Genomic DNA, 20,438 nt, shown 5'->3' on the forward strand with positions numbered 1-20,438 from the left:
TTGCCTTTGTTTCTTGAATAACTGTTTATACATAGATTGACCCACCAGTGCATCAATCTGCATAACATAATAAAATAAATCCTCATCAAAACCTGTCAGTATAAACTAGAGGTTTTTTTGCGTGGGCTGCGTCTAAATCCCTGCAGTGCCTTGGACTTATTCCACGTTGTGTTATAACCTGAATTCAATACAGATTAGATAATGTCTCACCCATCTACACACAAATACCCCAGAATGACAAAGTGAAAACTTTTTTTTGCAAATTTATTAAATACAGAAATATATAATGTACATAAGTATACATGTTAGAATCATCTTTGGTAGCGATTTAGAGCTGTAAGTCTCCAAGCTCTTTCCACACCTGGATTGCATGATTTATTTTTGTTGAATTCATCAAGCTCTGTCAAGTTGGTTGTTGATCATTGCTAGACAACCATTTACATCTTGAAATAGATCTTCAAGCAGATTTAAGTCAAAACTAACTAGGTCACTCAGGAACATTCAGTCTTCTTTGTAAGCAACTCCAGTGTAGATTTGGCCTTGTGTTTTAGGTTATAGTCCTGCTGAAAGCTGAATTCATCTCCCAGTGTCTGGTGGAAAGCAGACTGAACCAGGTTTAGGATTTTCCCTGTGCTTTAGCTCATCTTCATCCTGAAAAACTCCCCAGTCCTTAACTACAACCAGACCATGATGCAGCCACCACTATGCTTGAAAATATGGAGAGTGGTACTCAGTAATGTGTTGGATTTGCCCCAAATATAGCACTTTGTATTCAGAACAAAAAGGTTTTGCAGTATTACTTGTGCAAACAGAATGCATGTTTTGGAGAAAAAAAATATTCCTGTACAGGCTTCCTTTTCACGCCATCAACAATGTTGATCCATCCCCAGTTCTTATCACAGCCAATAAACTGTTGGAAAGTCCCCATTGACCTTGTGAAATCTCTGAGCGGTATCCTTCCGCCCCGGCAACTGAGTTAAGGACACCTGTATCTTTGTAGTGACTGGGTGTATTGAGACACCATCCAAATTGTAATTAAGAACGTCACCATGCTCAAAGGGATATTTAATGTCTTAGAATTGTATTTACCAATATGTGCCCTTTGCAAAGCATTGGAAAACCTCCCTGGTCGAATCTGTTGGAAATTCACTGCGCGACCTTACAGATAGTTACAGTACATGGGGTACAGAGATGAGGTAGTCATTCAAAAATCATGTTAAGAACCATTATTACTCAGTAAGTCCATGCCACTAACACACATTTGTACTCCTGAACCTGCCATAAGTGGTTGAATACTTAACTGATTATTTTTTTTTTTTTACAAATTAAAGCTAATTGTGAAAAACAATTCCACTTCAACATTATAGGATATTGTGTGTGTGTGTGTAGGCCAGTGACAATTTATCCATTTTAAATTCTGTCTAACAAAATGTGGGAAAGGTACAGGGGTGTGAATACTTTCTGAAGGCAATCTGCGGTGGAAGGTGTTCTCTACGACCCCCACAAGTGTCACAGGACTTGTCTAAAGGTAACCCATACAAATTAAAGTATGGAGGTAGTTCTATAACAAAAGGTGTTAAAATCTCCCAAAACATTTGTGCTTTAAAACAATTTCAAACCTAGCTTACATTTCACTAATATGCGTGGGAAAACTTGGGAACAGATTTCTTAGATTACAATGACTTGGAGCAGATTTCCTGCTGTTTTTACAGTCTTATAACCAACAATGAAAACTTCGGGGGGGGGGGGGGGGGGGGGAGAGACTGTCTTAGCCATTTATTAATGTGTTATTCAATGCGTTTCTATGAGCTATAATAAAGGGCCACTTCAAAACTTAAAATGTTTCTATATTATATACTGCTCAAAAAAATAAAGGGAACACTTAAACAACACATCCTAGATCTGAATGAAATAAATAATCTTATTAAATACTTTTTTCTTTACATAGTTGAATGTGCTGACAACAAAATCACAAAAATAATCAATGGAAATCCAATTTACCAACCCATGGAGGTCTGGATTTGGAATCACACTCAAAATTAAAGTGGAAAACCACACTACAGGCTGATCCAAATTTGATGTAATGTCCTTAAAACAAGTCAAAATGAGGCTCAGTAGTGTGTGTGGCCTCCACGTGCCTGTATGACCTCCCTACAACGCCTGGGCATGCTCCTGATGAGGTGGCGGATGGTCTCCTGAGGGATCTCCTCCCAGACCTGGACTAAAGCATCCGCCAACTCCTGGACAGTCTGTGGTGCAACGTGGCGTTGGTGGATAGAGCGAGACATGATGTCCCAGATGTGCTCAATTGGATTCAGGTCTGGGGAACGGGCGGGCCAGTCCATAGCATCAATGCCTTCCTCTTGCAGGAACTGCTGACACACTCCAGCCACATGAGGTCTAGCATTGTCTTGCATTAGGAGGAACCCAGGGCCAACCGCACCTGCATGTGGTCTCACAAGGGGTCTGAGGATCTCATCTCGGTACCTAATGGCAGTCAGGCTACCTCTGGCGAGCACATGGAGGGCTGTGCGGCCCCCCAAAGAAATGCCACCCCACACCTTGACTGACCCACCGCCAAACCGGTCATGCTGGAGGATGTTGCAGGCAGCAGAACGTTCTCCACGGCGTCTCCAGACTCTGTCACGTGCTCAGTGTGAACCTGCTTTCATCTGTGAAGAGCACAGGGCGCCAGTGGCGAATTTGCCAATCTTGGTGTTCTCTGGCAAATGTCAAACGTCCTGCACGGTGTTGGGCTGTAAGCACAACCCCCACCTGTGGACGTCGGGCCCTCATACCACCCTCATGGAGTCTGTTTCTGACCGTTTAAGCAGACACATGCACATTTGTGGCCTGCTGGAGGTCATTTTGCAGGGCTCTGGCAGTGCTTCTCCTGCTCCTCCTTGCACAAAGGCGGAGGTAGCGGTCCTGCTGCTGGGTTGTTGCCCTCCTACGGCCTCCTCCACGTCTCCTGATGTACTGGCCTGTCTCCGGGTAGCGCCTCCATGCTCTGGACACTACGCTGACAGACACAGCAAACCTTTCTGCCACAGCTCGCATTGATGTGCCATCCTGGATGAGCTGCACCACCTGAGCCACTTGTGTGGGTTGTAGACTCCGTCTCATGCTACCACTAGAGTGAAAGCACCGCCAGCATTCAAAAGTGACCAAAACATCAGCCAGGAAGCATAGGAACTGAGAAGTGGTCTGTGGTCCCCACCTGCAGAACCACTCCTTTATTGGGGGTGTCTTGCTAATTTCCACCTGTTGTCTATTCCATTTGCACAACAGCATGTGACATTTATTGTCAATCAGTGTTGCTTCCTAAGTGGACAGTTTGATTTCACAGAAGTGTGATTGACTTGGAGTTACATTGTGTTGTTTAAGTGTTCCCTTTATTTTTTTGAGCAGTGTATATTTGAGATACCTAAAAGCATCCTAAAATTCAAATAACCAAATGGTCCATGGTATGACCATCATAAAACAATTCCATGTTAGTGTAGTACTCAGTCCCCCCTGACTTACAGCTTAATATCACTATAACGTAAAATAGTGTTCGCATATTCACACTCCACAGGATTTCTCAAGAAACTGTTTATTTCATGGTGAAACTTGACCTTCCAGACAGTAATGTAGATACAACTATGACAGCAAGCTCGGAATGTAACGGAATCTGAATGATCCTCAGCATGACTCATGCTGTTTGTGCATGATAACCGTAGGGCAGGAATGTATCAGTGTAAAGAAAACACTGTTAGTACCTTTGAGCACTCTTCTAGAGCAGTTAGACTTCAACACGTAGACACACATAGCTACTTCTAAGTTACTCAGGGCCATAACGGTGTGTGGCGTGTCAGGTTGCGTTGTATGACAGCCACTCCAGGTATTCAGTGGTGGAAGAGTCTCAGGCTGGTGTGCACCAGGGTGATGCCCTGCTCATTACAGGCATTGATCACCACCTCGTCAGCTGTGGACCCGGCCGGGGCAGCAATGTACTCCACACCACTCTACAGAGAGACACCTCAGAATAATCAGTCCATGTGGGCTTCAAACAGAAAAGACCCTGGAAGGCACTAGAAGGCTAGAGACCAACTAAAGAACCAAAAGCAGAAAGTGGGCCATCTTAGACCAGTGAAAAGTAATAATTCAGCAGTGTGTGTTTACCCGTTTGGCGCGGTCCACGTTGTCTCTGAAGGGGAAGAAGGCGTCAGAGCTGAGCGCTACAGCCTGCAGAGAGCTCAGCCAGTTGTTCTTCTCAGTCTCATCCAGAGGCTCTGGGACCTCCTCATACATGGCCTTCCATACTGCCAGGTCAGGACCCTGAACACAGAGGACATGGAGTTCGAGTGTAAGACAGACTAATCTGGAATTAGATTATTTTTTTAAATAGACACCTACAGTAGGAACCTACACAAAACATACAGTAGAACTGTACATCCAACAACAGCCATTTCAGATGTCGTAGAGCGCATGTCCCTAATTGACCTCTAACCCCTCACCTCTCCAATGGTGCCGCTGACGTACTGATCGATGGCATTGGCCATCTCCGCCCGCTTCACTCCACTCCTGAACCTCATGCCCAACACCCGCGGGTGGTGCCTCAGCCACCAGTTATCAGCCTTGTCCCCTGCCAGCCGCGTGCAGTGGATACGAGACTGCTGACCCGCACCGATCCCAATCACCTGGTACACAGGGAGAGGAGACGGATTGTGACCCAGAAAAAGAAACAGTACATAGTGTTGAAGGTTTCAAAAATTACTTCTGAAAAAGGAAAACAAGGGTATAGGTGACAACAAGTGGAAACTCTGTGCCCAAATACTATTTCAACGCAACCTCCCATGTCCCCTTCCTCTCTCCAGGTTCGTTACCTGTCCATCCTTGGCGTAGCAGACAGAGTTGGACTGGGTGTACTTCACTGCGATGCTGGCCACGATCAGGTCACGCAGCGCCTCCACCGACAGCTTAAACAGGACAGACAAGAGGACAAAAGGTCAGAACCTAACATGTCATCAGTGACCATCTCACACACTATCAAGACACGCACAAACCCAAGACTCACCGCGCCCTTGGAGACGACGTTGCAGAAGAGCTCCTTGTCAATGACAGCACCATTCCTCTTCTGTTTGAGGTGGAGGCCAAAGAGAACTCTGACCTCTGGCTCGTCTGGTTCATAGGCTGGGTCCATCTGACAGACATTCAGCACCCCCAACCGGTGAGAACATGCAAATGAACTTCAAACTTTGTTTTCTAAGAAAGGCTGCAACATAGGATGATCACTAACTGTGCTTTTCCATGTCCAATCATACCTGGAGAACACAGTAGTTTCCATTCTTCTTCTTGGACAGAATCCTGAGGGCCTCCTCTTCATAACCAGGGGCGATGATGCCATCAGAGACCTGAGAATGATAGACAGGGGTTGGAAATGCAGGAAACACACAGGACAGTCACAACAAACCTGGGAAGCCCTACCTCTCTGGATATGATCTTGGCAGTGGGGACATCACACACGTCAGACAGAGCGATGAAGTCACCGAAGGAGGACATCCTGTCTGACCCTCTAGCCCGGGCGTAGGCTGTGGCCAGTGGGGTCAGGTCCTTCAGCATGTCATTCACCATACACACCTTGGCCTCCTCATCACTCAGAGGAACACCCACCGCAGCCCCTAGAGAGGGAGAGGACAGCCTAGGTCAATGTTACTGGGATTCCTTGCAATCTTGTTGGCATATGCATTGGAAGCGCTGCATGTCTGACCTGCAGGGCTGACGTGTTTGAAGGAGGTGGCAGCGGGCATGCCCAGGGCACTCTTCAGCTCTCGGACCAGCTGCCAGGCATTCAGGGCATCACAAAGGTTAATGAACCCAGGAGAACCATTTACCACTGACAGAGGCATTAAAGGAATGAGAGAAGGGAGGGTCAATACAGTTAGTCTACCCAGACAGGACAAGGTCCCCAAAGTCCCCCTGGACAGTTTCAGTTGAACATATGACACCAATTAAAATGAGGGTTGACAATGTTTCCCTATTGTAATTTCTGAGACTGTTGGCTACACAATGGGGGGGGGGGGGGGGGGGTGAAGCCTACCTGTGAGGGGGAGGGTGGGGCGCAGGGTGTAGAGCTGGGCAGGGGCTTGGTGGGGGTTCATGCCGTAGCGCAGGGGCAGCTGGGATACCCCACGGCTGTACTGGCCCCGGAAGTAGTCCGCGATGGCCTCATCATACTGAGCTGTGTGAGTAAAGGCCTGGGAGAGAGAATGAGGACAACTAGATCGCATAGACACCAGGATCATGTCCATTAGGCAACATATGGAAGAAAAGGGACTGAAACAGGAAGGGAAAACCTTGATGTCCAATAGGAAATGCACATCTGTTTACCACTGCACAATGTTTTTCTACGGTGTGCCCTAATGAACATAGCCCAGGGTAAACAGCTGAACGCGACAGCGGTGTAACCTATTCCATGATCAAAGCCAACATGGGCTTCTACAGTTTTATCTAAGGCAGCTTTAATACAAACTATCACTAAGATTTGTAATGCCTTCACAAGGAACATCATGTGCTAAATGTATCCATTCTACTCCATGTAGTCTCAAGTCTCAATGTCAAATGCACAAGTACAGTGAAATGATTTTTTGCAAGCTAACCAACAACGCAGTAATCAATAACAATGTAATATTAAAACAAGGTACGACAAAAACAATCAAGCAAGCATACTATATAAGTTCCAGTAGCATATGTACAATGTCCAGGGATACTGGATCAATAGAATACTGTGGGCTGACCTGAACAACATGGCCCCAAGGACAAAGGAGAGCAGCATGGGAGGTAGTGGACTCTGAACTTTACCTCAATTAAACAAAAAACCCAATGACCTGAATTTTTACGGTGTCCCAATTGTGCTTTTGGACTATACAGACTCCATGCTATCTGGTCTGCAATTGTACCAATTGATCCTTTTAACAGAGGGTCAATAATCTGTCAAATACACAGTATGAGGCCTTCCCCAGTTGTCCTGAGATGTCCGATTTGCTGCTATTGTAGAATCTCTTAAGAGTTCAGTTTTGTCTATGTACAGTTTGGTTCCTGATAGCATCATTTCTCTATCACTCAACATCCTCTCTGTTCACAGTTGAGGTTGGCAGACATGTCTAAACAGGAAGGCAGAAGGAGAGCACATGGGAAGTTAAACTAGATCATCATTCTCAACTTGTCCAGAAAGTAGATTGATATACACGAGACAAAGGACCATGTAAAAAAAGTCCACTTTCAACCCGTGCTTTCAAGTCGCCATAGTTACCTTCAGGGCCAGGGTCTTGCGGGTGTCCAGGGTGGTGTCTTTGCCCTCGGAACCCTCCATCTCCACAGCAACCAGCTTGTAGTCGGCAGGGTCACACACAATGGTTACACGGGCGTGGTTCTTGGCCGCTGCTCGGAGCAGGGTTACCCCACCTGAGGAGGACACAGCCAGTGTCAAACAGGGTAATCACCATGGCAACCTAGGGCATTTCAGGTTGTAGAACAGACTTCAGAAAGTAAAATGTAGAGCTGGCTTTAAAGGTGCAATATGAATAAATTGCACTGCCATTTCCTGGTTGCTAAAATTCTATTAGTTCGCATAAATTCAGTTTGTGTGCCAAAACAAGCAAGTATATGGTAGAGAATCATTGTACAATCTACACTGCTGTGAATTATTTTCCATAAGCCCAAATATTGTATTTTCAGCTGGTGTACAAAACTGAAAGTAAAAGCAGCAAAACTAAACTTCACAGAAAGCATAGAAATAGTGCACATAGAACAGATCTACCGCTTCTTATAATTGCTTTCAATGAGAATGACAGATCTAACTCACAATTCTATGTGAATTTGGTCAGGTCAGACAAAGGTTATTGCAGCTTTAACATTCCACTCACCAATATCAATCTGTTCCACTGCGTCTTCCACGGTCACATTAGTGTTGGAGATAGTGTTCACAAACGGGTAAAGGTTACACACCACCACCCTGGTCAAAGACCGGCAAAGGAAAGCAATACAAGTCAAGAAACGCAATGCATTTCACTATGTTTTTTCTAGCCATCTAGGCAATTTGAAATAATGAGTAGCATGGCTGTTTAATCCCCCACATTGTGTGTGCCCTAGATGACTTATTGAGAAAAAATATCTTACAAAGAAAAAAGGTGAAGTTATGACCTTTGTAATGGGAACATGTGTCAATTAAGCAGGTCACATTTTGCAGCCTTGAACCCAAATTGTTAAACATACGTCCCCATAGGCTCCAAAGAGAATTCATGGTTTATTTCAGAGGCTGTATGTATTGCACACTTTCTCATCAAAGCCAATCACATTCCATGAATGTCAAACTGGCAGCTTAAACAGCCAATCAGATTCCCAAGGATACATTTTTTTTTTTAAGTGTGTAACATGATCAGATGTGTGCAGATGCAGCAGCATTTGAATTAGCCGGTTATTAGATTAGCTACGCATGCTTCGAAGTTTCCCCACTTTACAACCTTACTGCCACGCATTATGGCCAAATCTAATACAGTCTTGTGCCCGATCACATGCATTGTGTTTTAGGTCTGCTTGTTCACAAAAACACTTTTTCAAAGACCCCTAAAAACCACAGTAAAGCAGTAGTGGCTCTGGAAAGAAGTATAGAAAAGTTGACTGAGATGGACAAGTCCTACCCTTAACTATTGAGGAAAACAGATTTGATCTTAGATCAGTGTCTAGAGCCAAATTAAACCCACTTCCCCGTCTCTTACCTGACCAGACTGTAGCCCAGTTTCTCCATGTCAGCCTTGTCCGAAGGGGTGTGCCGGGCCAGGATGCCCCCGTGTACAGCAGGGTGCAGGGTCTTCACCCTCCCACCCAGCATCTCTGGATGGCCAGTCAGCTCAGACACATCCCTGGAACAAAAGGGAGATGGATGTTAAGTGATTCAGAGGCACACATTCTCAATTGCATTTAGAGGCAGGGAATTGCCTCTTCTGAAAAGGTGGTCAATGATTGCAGAATACTAGATTGGCCTACTCGTTGACGTTCCAAACAGTAAGGAGACTTAAAGGAATACATTGTTGTCAGCATAACATTGAATCATTTGAGCATTAGCGCAAGAGAATGTTGGTGGCTGAACACTATCAACAAGGATAGATGAGGCATTGGAAATGTATGTAAACGGTTACACCTACCGAACAGCCAGCCCTGCATCGCGCAGGGTTTTGGCGGTGCCACCTGATGCGACGAGTGACAGTCCCACGTTCACCAGCCTTTTGGCAAAGTCCAGAAGTCCAGACTTGTCGGACACACTCAACAGTGCTGTGTGGGTAGAATTAAGAGACAAAACGGTGACAAAGTTGTAGAGATTTATTGAATGGCACCACTGTGAAACGAAGTTTGCTTTTCAAATATCTGTAAATATGTTGTCTCCACTGAGACGTCATCGATAGGTTATTGCTCCTTTGTAGCCACCCGTTGCTAACTAAAATGGAAGCATGTTTTTCGTGGCAAGCTAGTTGTAGTTAGCCTGTCTAGCACGACGCAAGAAACAACGGAATTGGATATGGACCACGCAGCATATAGCACTACGCTCAAGCTTATGCTTCAACATAGACTACTCAGTCTCTAAGCTACATTAGCTAAAACTAGCTAAAATACTTTTAAAAAATAAGAAAGTTTACCCAGTTCTGAGCAGGCCATGGTTTTGGGTAACGTTCTCTGTCTGGGAATGGGACACGAGACGAGAAGCATGTGTATAGTTGTATCAATTTATGGCATGATGGGAACTTTGTGAATTGTCAGGACCGCCCCTTTGACGGGTTTTGACTAAACGGGATACAGCTTTTGTCAGATGTGACTTTTCATTGCAGGTTAGGAGAATTTACGCAGCAGGTTAGGAGAATTTACGCAGCAGGTTAGGAGAATTAATGTAGCAGGTTAGAATTAGATTACGTTAGAAAATAGACTTAGGGTTTGCTAGCCATGACCCATTCGTACCCTCACACAATTTATTCGTTGCCTTCTGCGCAGTAAAATGCAAATTCGCACATGTTCTATTCTGAGTCCCAGTAAAAAACACGTTTTGGAATTTTAATATATATATATATTTTTTTTTTTTAAATATATATATATATATATATATATATATTTTTTTTTTTTTTTGTGTATTTTTTTTTTTTTTTAAACATCAGATAACGGTTTGAGGTGCAAAAAACATGTTACAAAGGAAAAATGTGAACACATATATTGTTTTTTTGACTGTATGTGGACTGTAGTGGCCAGTAGGGATGAAAGAAAGGAGAAAAGGTTTAGAAGCATTTGTGGACTACTACCATACACCAAGCCACTGGAGGGGTACTGACATACACCAAGCCACTGGAGGGGTACTGACATACACCAAGCCACTGGAGGGGTACTACCATACACCAAGCCACTGGAGGGGTACTGACATACACCAAGCCACTGGAGGGGTACTGACATACACCAAGCCACTGGAGGGGTACTGACATACACCAAGCCACTGGAGGGGTACTACCATACACCAAGCCACTGGAGGGGTACTAACATACACCAAGCCACTGGAGGGGTACTGACATACACCAAGCCACTGGAGGGGTACTAACATACACCAAGCCACTGGAGGGGTACTGACATACACCAAGCCACTGGAGGGGTACTGACATACACCAAGCCACTGGAGGGGTACTGACATACACCAAGCCACTGGAGGGGTACTGACATACACCAAGCCACTGGAGGGGTACTGACATACACCAAGCCACTGGAGGGGTACTGACATACACCAAGCCACTGGAGGGGTACTGACATACACCAAGCCACTGGAGGGGTACTAACATACACCAAGCCACTGGAGGGGTACTGACATACACCAAGCCACTGGAGGGGTACTGACATACACCAAGCCACTGGAGGGGTACTGACATACACCAAGCCACTGGAGGGGTACTGACATACACCAAGCCACTGGAGGGGTACTAACATACACCAAGCCACTGGAGGGGTACTGACATACACCAAGCCACTGGAGGGGTACTGACATACACCAAGCCACTGGAGGGGTACTAACATACACCAAGCCACTGGAGGGGTACTGAATAATGTAGCCTTAGTAGGCCTATAGCATGGTTTTGTTTTGAGATATTAATAGGATCCCAGCCTATCTAAGTTGTTTGATCTGTATGTATACACGACTATGTTTTTTCCCTCTAAATTTGGTTTTTCAAAAGGTGGGCAGGTCCCCAGGTCTGTGATACTCCTGTCTGTCTGTCTGTCTGTCTGTCTGTCTGTCTGTCTGTCTGTCTGTCTGTCTGTCTGTCTGTCTGTCTGTCTGTCTGTCTGTCTGTCTGTCTGTCTGTCTGTCTGTCTGTCTGTCTGTCTGTCTGTCTGTCTGTCTGTCTGTCTGTCTGTCTGTCTGTCTGTCTGTCTGTCTGTCTGTCTGGAGAATGACATTGGGACAAGCACAATTACCAAAGCTTTGTTGTGTCACGATCATTGCTTTTCTGAGCACCTGTAACATAGATTCCTGCAACAATAAAAGCCTCTCATGATTACATTCCCCATTGTTCCAACAGAGGGCCAACCCTTTTCAATAAACTTTATTACCCAAAACTTGGCCTTTTTCATGCATTTGAACAGCGGTTAAAGTCTGACAGATGTGAATTTACAGCCCCTGTCCCTCATTCCCTTACCTAGCTTACCCATTAGTTTAAGTAACACGACAGGGCCAAGGGAAACCTAAACCAATATGGGTGATTACTTTAAAAGATCAGACAATCTGTTCATATTTCCGTAATGAGGCCGACATTTTGCTGATTGATTAAACTACAGGATGTAAATATTTTACAGGGTCTTGCCGCTTAAGTTATTGTTCCTGATTTACCATCTGACAAAGTGAAAGAAAACTGCATTTATTTATTTAACTATGAAAATGGCCTTTCTGGTAACCATTTTCCCTATTGGAGGACTCATGCGGATCGCACTGATGTCTCGGCAAGTCGCTTGAGTGATTGTGACACTGTAATAGACAGGACAAAATGTTATACATAAACATAAACACACACTCACACACATACACATTCACACACATACACACACATATAGACACACACACACACACACACACACACACACACACACACACACACACACACACACACACACACACACACACACACACACACACACACACACACACACACACACACACACACACACACACACATACATGGATGCACACACAGACATGCATGTACACACACACACACACACACACACACACACTTACACACACACGCACATACATACACACACAAACACACACACAATGAGGCGATTGCATTATTGGTATAGAAAAAGGATAGGGGCCGTCAGCAATTCTGTCAGACCAGGCTGTTGAGAAACCACTATTGACAGCGTTATCACCAGTGGATGGAATTTACACCAATCATTTTTAATCAGTATAACAGGTGAGTTCAGATTAAATTAGAATTGAGAAACTGAATCAATGATCTCTATATTTCGCTCAGCCTGCTTATCAATTTACTATGATTTTAGTTGTGTTTGTCAGACGGCCCTGTATCATAAAACAGGCCGAATGGCATTAGTCACACATCTAAATGAACTCTTATTGATTGATATGATTTTTCATCAGCCAAATTAAATGCTGCATTGAGGGAGACATAGTGGTTAGGTCTGAGACATAGTGCTTTAAGGCCTATAAGCACTGTTTACTCTACAGTGAACTGCTTTTGAGACCCTGATTGTGAGCCACAAGGAGTAGGATGAAGTCACTAGACACTAAATCCTATCCACCACACTGTCAAACACATTCAAAATCTTAGACACTAAATTCAATCCACCACACTGTCAAACACATTCAAAATCTTAGACACTAAATTCAATCCACCACACTGTCAAACACATTCAAAATCTTAGACCCTAAATTCAATCCACCACACTGTCAAACATATTCAAAACCTTGGACACCAAATCCAATCCACTACACTGTCAAACACATTCAAAACCTTGGACACTAAATCCAACCCACTGCACTGTCAAACACATGCAAAACCTTGGACACTAAATCCAATCCACTACATTGTCAAACACATTCAATAACTCCAATCATTGTCTTCCACCTTGTTCCATAACTATCTATTACTGCATTTGTCCGGCTCTCAGTTTCTGAGCACCCAGCCGTCTCCAAACAGAAAATAACCCTTAAACTTATCTAGGACTAGTGCCCCTTGACCCCATACTGCCCTCCACCACCACCAACATTAAAACTAAACTGACTCCAGACCTGTAGCTGTGCACAAAGGCCCCTTTCCATCTCAAGTTCATGTAGCAGAACCATCCCGGCTTCGTTTCACGAGACAGGCCAGCGTCTTGCCCGGCCAGTTAAAAATGCATTTAATCACTATATAAGCATGATGTTGTGGGCCGGGGCCTGCCGGCGGGCTGGGCGGGCTGGGCGGGCTGGGCGGGAGGAGACGAGTTATGCCGTGTGTGTCCTCTAGTCCGGTTTTTAATCACCACCCGTACTTTGGACGGCCAATAAAAACGGCCCGTTTCGGTCAGACACACATCATCTTCTGTTTCTTCTTGCAAATTAAAATGTAGCCTGGGTGACATCACCATCAGGCGCTGATTACTTTGTGTGCGCCCCAAATGGCACCCTATTCCCTATATAGTGCACTACCAGATCCCTAAAAAGTAGTGCACTTTATAGGTAATAGGGAGCCATTTGGAACATAAGCCTTTACCTCTCCTTCATTAACTTAATTATTTGACTATCAGTAAAACCCGCCTGAGTAATTCATATTTGAAAGCCCCAGGGTTGTAAATTAAAGGGGCTCTGCTGGTTTAATATGCAGTGTTGGATTCTCTTCCTTTCTCTTTGCCATCTTGCCATCTGTTATCTGTGACAACAAGGTGGCTGAAATAGACAGGAAACAAGGGAAGGATGTGTGATACAGCAAAAAAAGTGTGTCCATTTGAGAGATTTTCCATTAAGTGGGATTGGAATTAGAAATATGGCCAATATGTCTATTTTAGCTGGATGTATAGTTGGACCTCTCTACCCTGTTGTTACCATCCCTCTGTGGTTGCAGAAGACTCACAAGGTCATTATGAAGGCTCCACACACTAATAACTTTCTTAAAGAAATGCTCAGCTTTGCCTGCTCAATGTGTTTGTGTCACTCCCTCTCATTGCTCTCCACTAAACCCACTTTTAAAATACTTTAGATTACTTATAGATGTTCTAATGTTCTCCACAAATCAATCCCTCATTTTCATGAGTTAACTTTGCATAAATCCTACATTTCTCAAGTTATTTGAACAATTTTCATTTCTGTTTTTTTATTTCACGCAGTTGACATCAACACAGACCAGTTTCAGATAAACACATAAACTTTTTTCCTGCCATTTACCTGTCAATTCAAATAAATTAGATACATTTAAATGTGGTTAAATAACAACAACAAACAAAAAACAACAATAACAACAGAAATCTGAATTTACATGACAACAATGTTCAATTGCACACACAAGATAGAGTATATGAGACATCATAGAAAGTCTGTAAATCCAAGATGTCTGACATTCATGGGGGCACATCCCCAAATCACGCATCATTCTGCAACACTTTGCAACACTTTCCCCTTCGTTTTCAGCTAATGCAAACTGCTCAGGGTTTGTTCACTCCTGTCAGTGTCAGTTACAGTTTGCAACAGTCCAACGGTTCTGAACGTAACTTGGTTGCATCACATCCTTTAGCACTGCTGGTGGGAGGAGCCACATCTGTCAGTCAGCCTGTCGGGGGGCGGAGTGTTGCTTCACTGCTGCTACAGTACTTCTCAGTCCAATTGGATGAAAAACACAGGAGTCTTACAGCCGGTAAATGTCCTGTGTAAAAACATTTTCTGGGGGTTGCATGCCATGAAAAAATACAGCAGAGAGAGACAGGGTTCAGCCTTAATTGATGTGATGATGAATATAAAATGCTTCCATCATCCTTAGAGATGAGAGTCCAACCTAAAGAACACCTATACCTTAAACCAGGGGTACCCAAACTTTTTCACTCGGGGCCCCCTTCCAGCATTGGGGAACCGCACGCCCCGCACGCGCAGCATGTCTATTTCTATAGGCACAAGCACTGTTCATGACACAAACTGTTCACATCCTTCTTGTTGGTGGAGAGAATTTTGCAGGTTTAAAGCTTATTTCCTGCAATTCTGTACATTTTGCCATGCCTAATGTGTAATGTGTATTCATGTGATATTTGAGTGACAAAAAGATGACTCCAACATCTATGGGCTAAAAAACATATAAATAAACTTTAGCTGACATGGGCTAGTTGAGCTGGACATTTCTAACAAGTTATAAATAGCTCTCTAAGGTATGTAATGACTAGCATGACAAGAGGAACTGATGATGCAATACCTAATATAGAAATGACACCTTGTGCATTCTACAATTACAACTTTCAAGAATAAGTTTAAAGCCGGATTGAGTTCCTTTAAAACATTTTTTTTTGGGGGGGGGGCGACCCACAGTTTGGAAACCACTGCCTTAAACAACTCCGTCAGGGTCACAGAAACATTACATTGCGTTAAGCATTATGTACACAAAAAACACTGTCATAGGCTTTTGAAATGGCACATCCATTTTTTTCTCTTTTTACACTATAGACCCCCACTTTCCCAGAGCCAGTGTCAAGCAGCAGTTTCTCTGGCGTTTTCCTTTCTGGGTGTGTCTTTGTCTTTTCACAACCCTGCGCCTATCTTCCTGTCCCCCCCTGGCACCCCCACTAAGTCGTCCTCAGAGAAGGGACTGTGGGGGTTGTAACCAAGCTCCGCTGTGAGCTTCAGAAAGTCTGTTGAATGCTGCAACCCCACAGCGCCACCCATGGTAACAGCAAACTCGTGTGGCGCCTCCTCCTCTTCCTCCTCTTCCTCCTCTGCTTCTTCTAGGTCTAGCTCTGCCTCGTCATCCTGAGTGGAAGCATGTCTATTCTCAGCTGGTTTGCCATTGGTCGGTTTTCCCCCGGTGCGTAGTCGCTCCGCCTCAGACTGGGCAGACGCAGATGCCTGCTCCTTGGCCTTGCGGCTGCGCTTCCACTTCATCCGCCGGTTCTGGAACCAGATCTTCACCTGTGGAGAGACAGAACGCAGGCCTGTCAGCCACACACTAACGCAGGAGTAGAGGTCTCTCACTGGCAGTTTCTATCTCTCTGTCCCCACACTCAGTTTAGTACATTTGGGCTGCCATTTTATTTCTACTAAACCGGGCTGAAATGTCCAAAACAACCGTTACTCACTTGCAGAAAGATTTATCTAAGAAGTCATTCCAAAATGTGCTGAATACGTTTGAACACAGAGGAGTTGATCTTTTAAATCAACATGTCAACTGCTTCATTGGGGGGTGGTATTTGGGACTAGATGAGGCAGGTGAAACAAGAGAGCTGTAATATATTAGCTAAATAAGGAACTAGCGGTCTGATTGCTGCTGTCTGACGTCACATTACTCTCCAGTGACTAATGGAGCATGCCATAGCAGACATTTACCTCAAGGACAAACACACCAGGGATCATTTGTACAGGTTCTTCACAGAGGAACATAGGATAAGAGGCCAGCGCTGGAATAGCCTGCCAGGTGGGAATCCACACACATATATACACAGACACACATAAAATGACATCTTTTCTCTCTCACCTGTGTTTCGGTCAGCATGAGAGAGGTGGCCACCTCAAAGCGTTTGGGTCTGGACAGGTACTTGTTGAGTTTAAATTGGTTCTCCAGCTCAAGGAGCTGCTGACTGGTGAAAGCCGTCCGGGGCCTACGACACTTCCCCAGGAGTCCTGCCTGGGGTGCTGAGAGAGAGAGAGAGAGAGAGAGAGAGAGAGAGAGAGAGAGAGAGGAGAGAGAGAGAGAGAGAGAGAGAGAGAGAGAGAGAGAGAGAGAGAGAGAGAGAGAGAGAGAGAGAGAGTACAATATTCTTCATTGTGGATCATTTTCAGTGAACAAATGGGTAAAAAGTTACATTGACTCTGGCCTAATTAATAGCTTAATTCTCCCCAACTATGTTCTTCCCAAATATAATGAGGTGTCTAGGCTACTAAGCCTGTGTTCTGGTCAATTCAAGCTATTGGACAATGCATGTGAGTAGATTTAATATCAGACTGTTTCAATGGTCTTATTTCTGCAATACCAAGGACATAGGAAGTCCAATATAATGTTGAGGGAGGAACACACACACACACACACACACACACATGTCCGCACTCTCTCGCCATCATTAACTATAATAGCTTTACTCCAGTTTATTGTTGACGAGAGGACACGGCAGAAGCTGGGCGCGAGGGCCATAAAAAGCGCGAGCACCATTAACTTAATGAAAATTCGATGAAGCTTTAGTGATTTTATTGGTGAACTAGCAGAATGTTTTAGGTGTTTGTTTATAGTTTGCTCCTCAGTACAAAGACAATGTTCATCGAGTTGACGTTTATAGCGAAATGAAAAGGCCAAAAATAAAAACATGATATTACAGTTAGCAGTAAATCGATCGAAGACTGTTCATGAGGCATATACCTCTAAATGATATTTAAATAGTCTATATTTTTCAGACGTTGTGTATTAATGACTGAACAAATAACAAAACCTTTCTACCATTGAGATTGAATGTGCACTATTATTCGTTCAGAAAGCAGTTAAGAATATGTGTTTAAATATTGCTCTAAAGGTGGATTAATATAAGCCTATAGCATGATATAATACACATGAAAATATTAAAATTCTATGATAATATATTGTATGTAGCCCTATTGTGCGTGCTCTTATATTGAAATAAAAATGGATTTAAACAGATCTTGCCTGATTGGTAAAAATGTTAGCAATAGTTAAAAATAATATGAATACAATTAGTAACACAATATTATTATAATAAATACATAATAACACGTATTATTAACCAATAACCTACGTATTAGATGTTTTCATTATTTACAAATTGAAATGTATGATTATTGTTATTATTGTTGTTGGTGTTATTCTTCAGATTATTATTATTTTTATTTTTGATGTAAAATGTGTTATGAGAGATGTGATAATATATTGAGTTTTGTTATCAATACTGATATCAAATACGTTTAAGTTTTGCACACCTAGCTAAAGTTAATTGCAACATTTAGCCTAATCTTAGAACATATATTTGATTATGGTTACAACATTTGCCTTGTGTGTGTGTGTGTGTGTGTGTGTGTGTGTGTGTGTGTGTGTGTGTGTGTGTGTGTGTGTGTGTGTGTGTGTGTGTGTGTGTGTGTGTGTGTGTGTGTGTGTGTGTGTGTATATGTGTGTATATGTGTGTATATGTGTGTATATGTGTGTGTACCTGTATTTGCTTTTTCTCACCTTTGGATTACATGCAATGAGGAACAATAAGTGATTTTACGACACCTCTAGGCGGTTGTGTTCAATGCTTTGGAAGTGGTTGTTAAGTGATCAAACGATCCCTTCCCTACCAATAAACCTCCGGTATCTGGGCGTAAATTAATTTCTGCTTGATACCCGCCACACCTATTTGAAAAACATGATTGATTACAGCAATTAGGCTTCGCTTTGCATCTGCTTGGCTATATTAATTCTATTGCCTATGTGTTCTGAGCAAGTACAAAAACATATCACCAACAGAGAGTTCAACTCCATTTAGAACCCCGATTTTAAAAGAAACCCCACAGGCCTAGCGCATCTTTTAAAGATGTTTCGTTTGTTGATATATTTGTAAAAGCGTAAAGCCTATTGAGTGTGCTGCTCAGCCCACAGGTGTACTATACTTACAACTGTAGTCTGGAAGACGTGGTATCATCATTCCAGCCCGGATCCAGTGCTCCAGCGGGAGAGACCCTGCCATGGCAGCCGCCTTCAGGTGGTCTGGGTACGACTGGGTAAGGTGTGTGAAGCCGGAGTAGGCGAAGGCAGGGTGCTGGCCACCCAAAGCCGATATTGGGTACATAGGGGCAGGGTACATTTGGGGTAGCGAGGCGAGTCCTGTGTGAGGGAGGTTCAGCAGTCCCGGTTTGGGGATTATCCCGGTTTGAAGATGGATGGGCGTCCTGCGCGGGGACGGGGTGTCCGCTCGCCGACAGGACACGGGGCTGCCCGCAGGGCTGTCGCTGCTCAGACCTGGGGAGAGGTCTCGGTTCCCCCGGTGAGTCTCGTCCGCCAGCAGAGCATCGATTCGAAAATTATTCGATTTCTCCATACCGACTCTCATCAGGAAAACTGCCGCGAGTTGCTCAAAGGTCAGACCTGCCAATGTACACTTGTTCTGTGCGTCAGAGCGCATACAGCTCCAACTCCAATCTTCTGTTTTAAATGTTTCAGTTTTGATCAAAGTCACTCTGAGGATGCCAGTGCAACCCTCTCGTAACCAAAATAAGTCAGACCAATGATAAATACAATTGAGACAAGGTCATTTTAATATGCGTTTCGATAGCAGGCTCCTTAGCTTAGCTCACTCCCTCGCTATCACCTATCTGTAACAGTTTTGGTACAATATTCTCTGAACAACCCTGAAGAGCTTAAATTATTAGGAAATAAAATGATACAACAAAATACTAAATTGCAACGCTTTCCGAGTGTCCATTTGGTTTCTGTAGTCCTCTATCCGCGCATTCACATCACATGTGATGACTAACAGCCGGGTCTTGGTGTTTAATAGCAACTTAACCAACTAAAGCAAGTGTTTCACTCCTTCAGACGCCGTCTCCCCACCCCTGTGGCTGTCTGAGCTGTGATTGGCTAATGCAGGTACTCCAGGGGTGAGTTTAGTCGACCGTTTTCTAATTAACTAATTACTCCCTCATTTCGACGCGACTCAAGAACCCTCTGAACGCGCCTCACACGTCTCCTGCGTGAGAAATGTCCAACCTCTTTCCCTCTGTCTGTCAGCAACACTTTCTGCTGTGTTTAATTGTGACGTGAGACTGTGAGAGCTGGTAGTAATATTAGCCTTTTCTACTGTATGTGTTGTTGCGTTATGAACGCGCCTGAATTAGAAAACAAGATACAAGTGGTCTAGGCTATAATAGAACAAATACTGTAATAGTTATTACATAGCTATTAGTACAAATTGATACAATATTTATAATAATGACGATAATTATTTAAACATAAGTTACCACATTGTGATTATAATAATAACAATGATGATGAAAATAATAAATGTATGTTACAGATTTGTAGTTTTTGCACATTTGGATCTCAAGCCATATTTTGGACATCTATTTATAGCCTAAATCAAATAAATCCTGCTATCATTATTTGTTCTGCGTGTCTATTCAGAGGAAATATTGGCAAGTGATTTATATTTTAATTAGTACAATATTAACGATTTGCTTATTTTAAAACCCAGGGGTTTCTCCA

At 43.6% G+C, this 20,438-nt stretch overlaps 2 protein-coding genes across 2 annotated transcripts; both read right to left on the reverse strand.

Moving 5' to 3' along the window:
- Positions 1-3,579: 3,579 nt before the first annotated feature.
- On the reverse strand, positions 3,580-9,707 carry pur9 (Bifunctional purine biosynthesis protein PURH). Its single transcript, NM_001140150.1, has 14 exons — positions 9,675-9,707; positions 9,186-9,312; positions 8,760-8,903; positions 7,908-7,996; positions 7,295-7,446; positions 6,083-6,239; positions 5,753-5,878; positions 5,470-5,663; positions 5,307-5,396; positions 5,060-5,185; positions 4,869-4,961; positions 4,500-4,682; positions 4,165-4,320; positions 3,580-4,007 (listed from the first exon to the last, which is right to left on the reverse strand). Exons 1-14 carry the CDS (start codon positions 9,691-9,693, stop codon positions 3,888-3,890), a joined length of 1,776 nt encoding a protein of 591 aa, NP_001133622.1. The 5' UTR covers positions 9,694-9,707; the 3' UTR covers positions 3,580-3,887.
- Positions 9,708-14,358: 4,651 nt separating this feature from the next.
- LOC123727885 (motor neuron and pancreas homeobox protein 1) lies at positions 14,359-20,171 on the reverse strand. The gene is made up of 3 exons (XM_045698020.2): positions 18,852-20,171; positions 16,731-16,888; positions 14,359-16,168 (listed from the first exon to the last, which is right to left on the reverse strand). Exons 1-3 carry the CDS (start codon positions 19,357-19,359, stop codon positions 15,782-15,784), a joined length of 1,053 nt encoding a protein of 350 aa, XP_045553976.1. The 5' UTR covers positions 19,360-20,171; the 3' UTR covers positions 14,359-15,781.
- Positions 20,172-20,438: the final 267 nt, after the last annotated feature.

This window comes from Salmo salar, chromosome 16, assembly GCF_965601325.2.
Source record: "Salmo salar chromosome 16, fSalSal1, whole genome shotgun sequence".
Lineage (NCBI taxonomy): Eukaryota > Metazoa > Chordata > Actinopteri > Salmoniformes > Salmonidae > Salmo > Salmo salar.

Bases quoted from the DNA above. Each gene is read 5' to 3' on its own strand.
- pur9 (NM_001140150.1), bottom strand. The intron at 5,664-5,752 runs GTCAGACATGCA...CTCCCTCTCTAG, and splicing joins CAAACACGTCAGCCCTGCAG to GGGCTGCGGTGGGTGTTCCT. The intron at 4,008-4,164 runs GTAAACACACAC...GTCTCTCTGTAG, and splicing joins ACGTGGACCGCGCCAAACGG to AGTGGTGTGGAGTACATTGC.
- LOC123727885 (XM_045698020.2), bottom strand. From the start codon at position 19,359: ATGCGCTCTGACGCACAGAACAAGTGTACATTGGCAGGTCTGACCTTT. The intron at 16,889-18,851 runs GTAAGTATAGTA...TCTCTCTCTCAG, and splicing joins ACGTCTTCCAGACTACAGTT to CACCCCAGGCAGGACTCCTG. The intron at 16,169-16,730 runs GTGAGAGAGAAA...GTCTCTCCACAG, and splicing joins TCATGCTGACCGAAACACAG to GTGAAGATCTGGTTCCAGAA.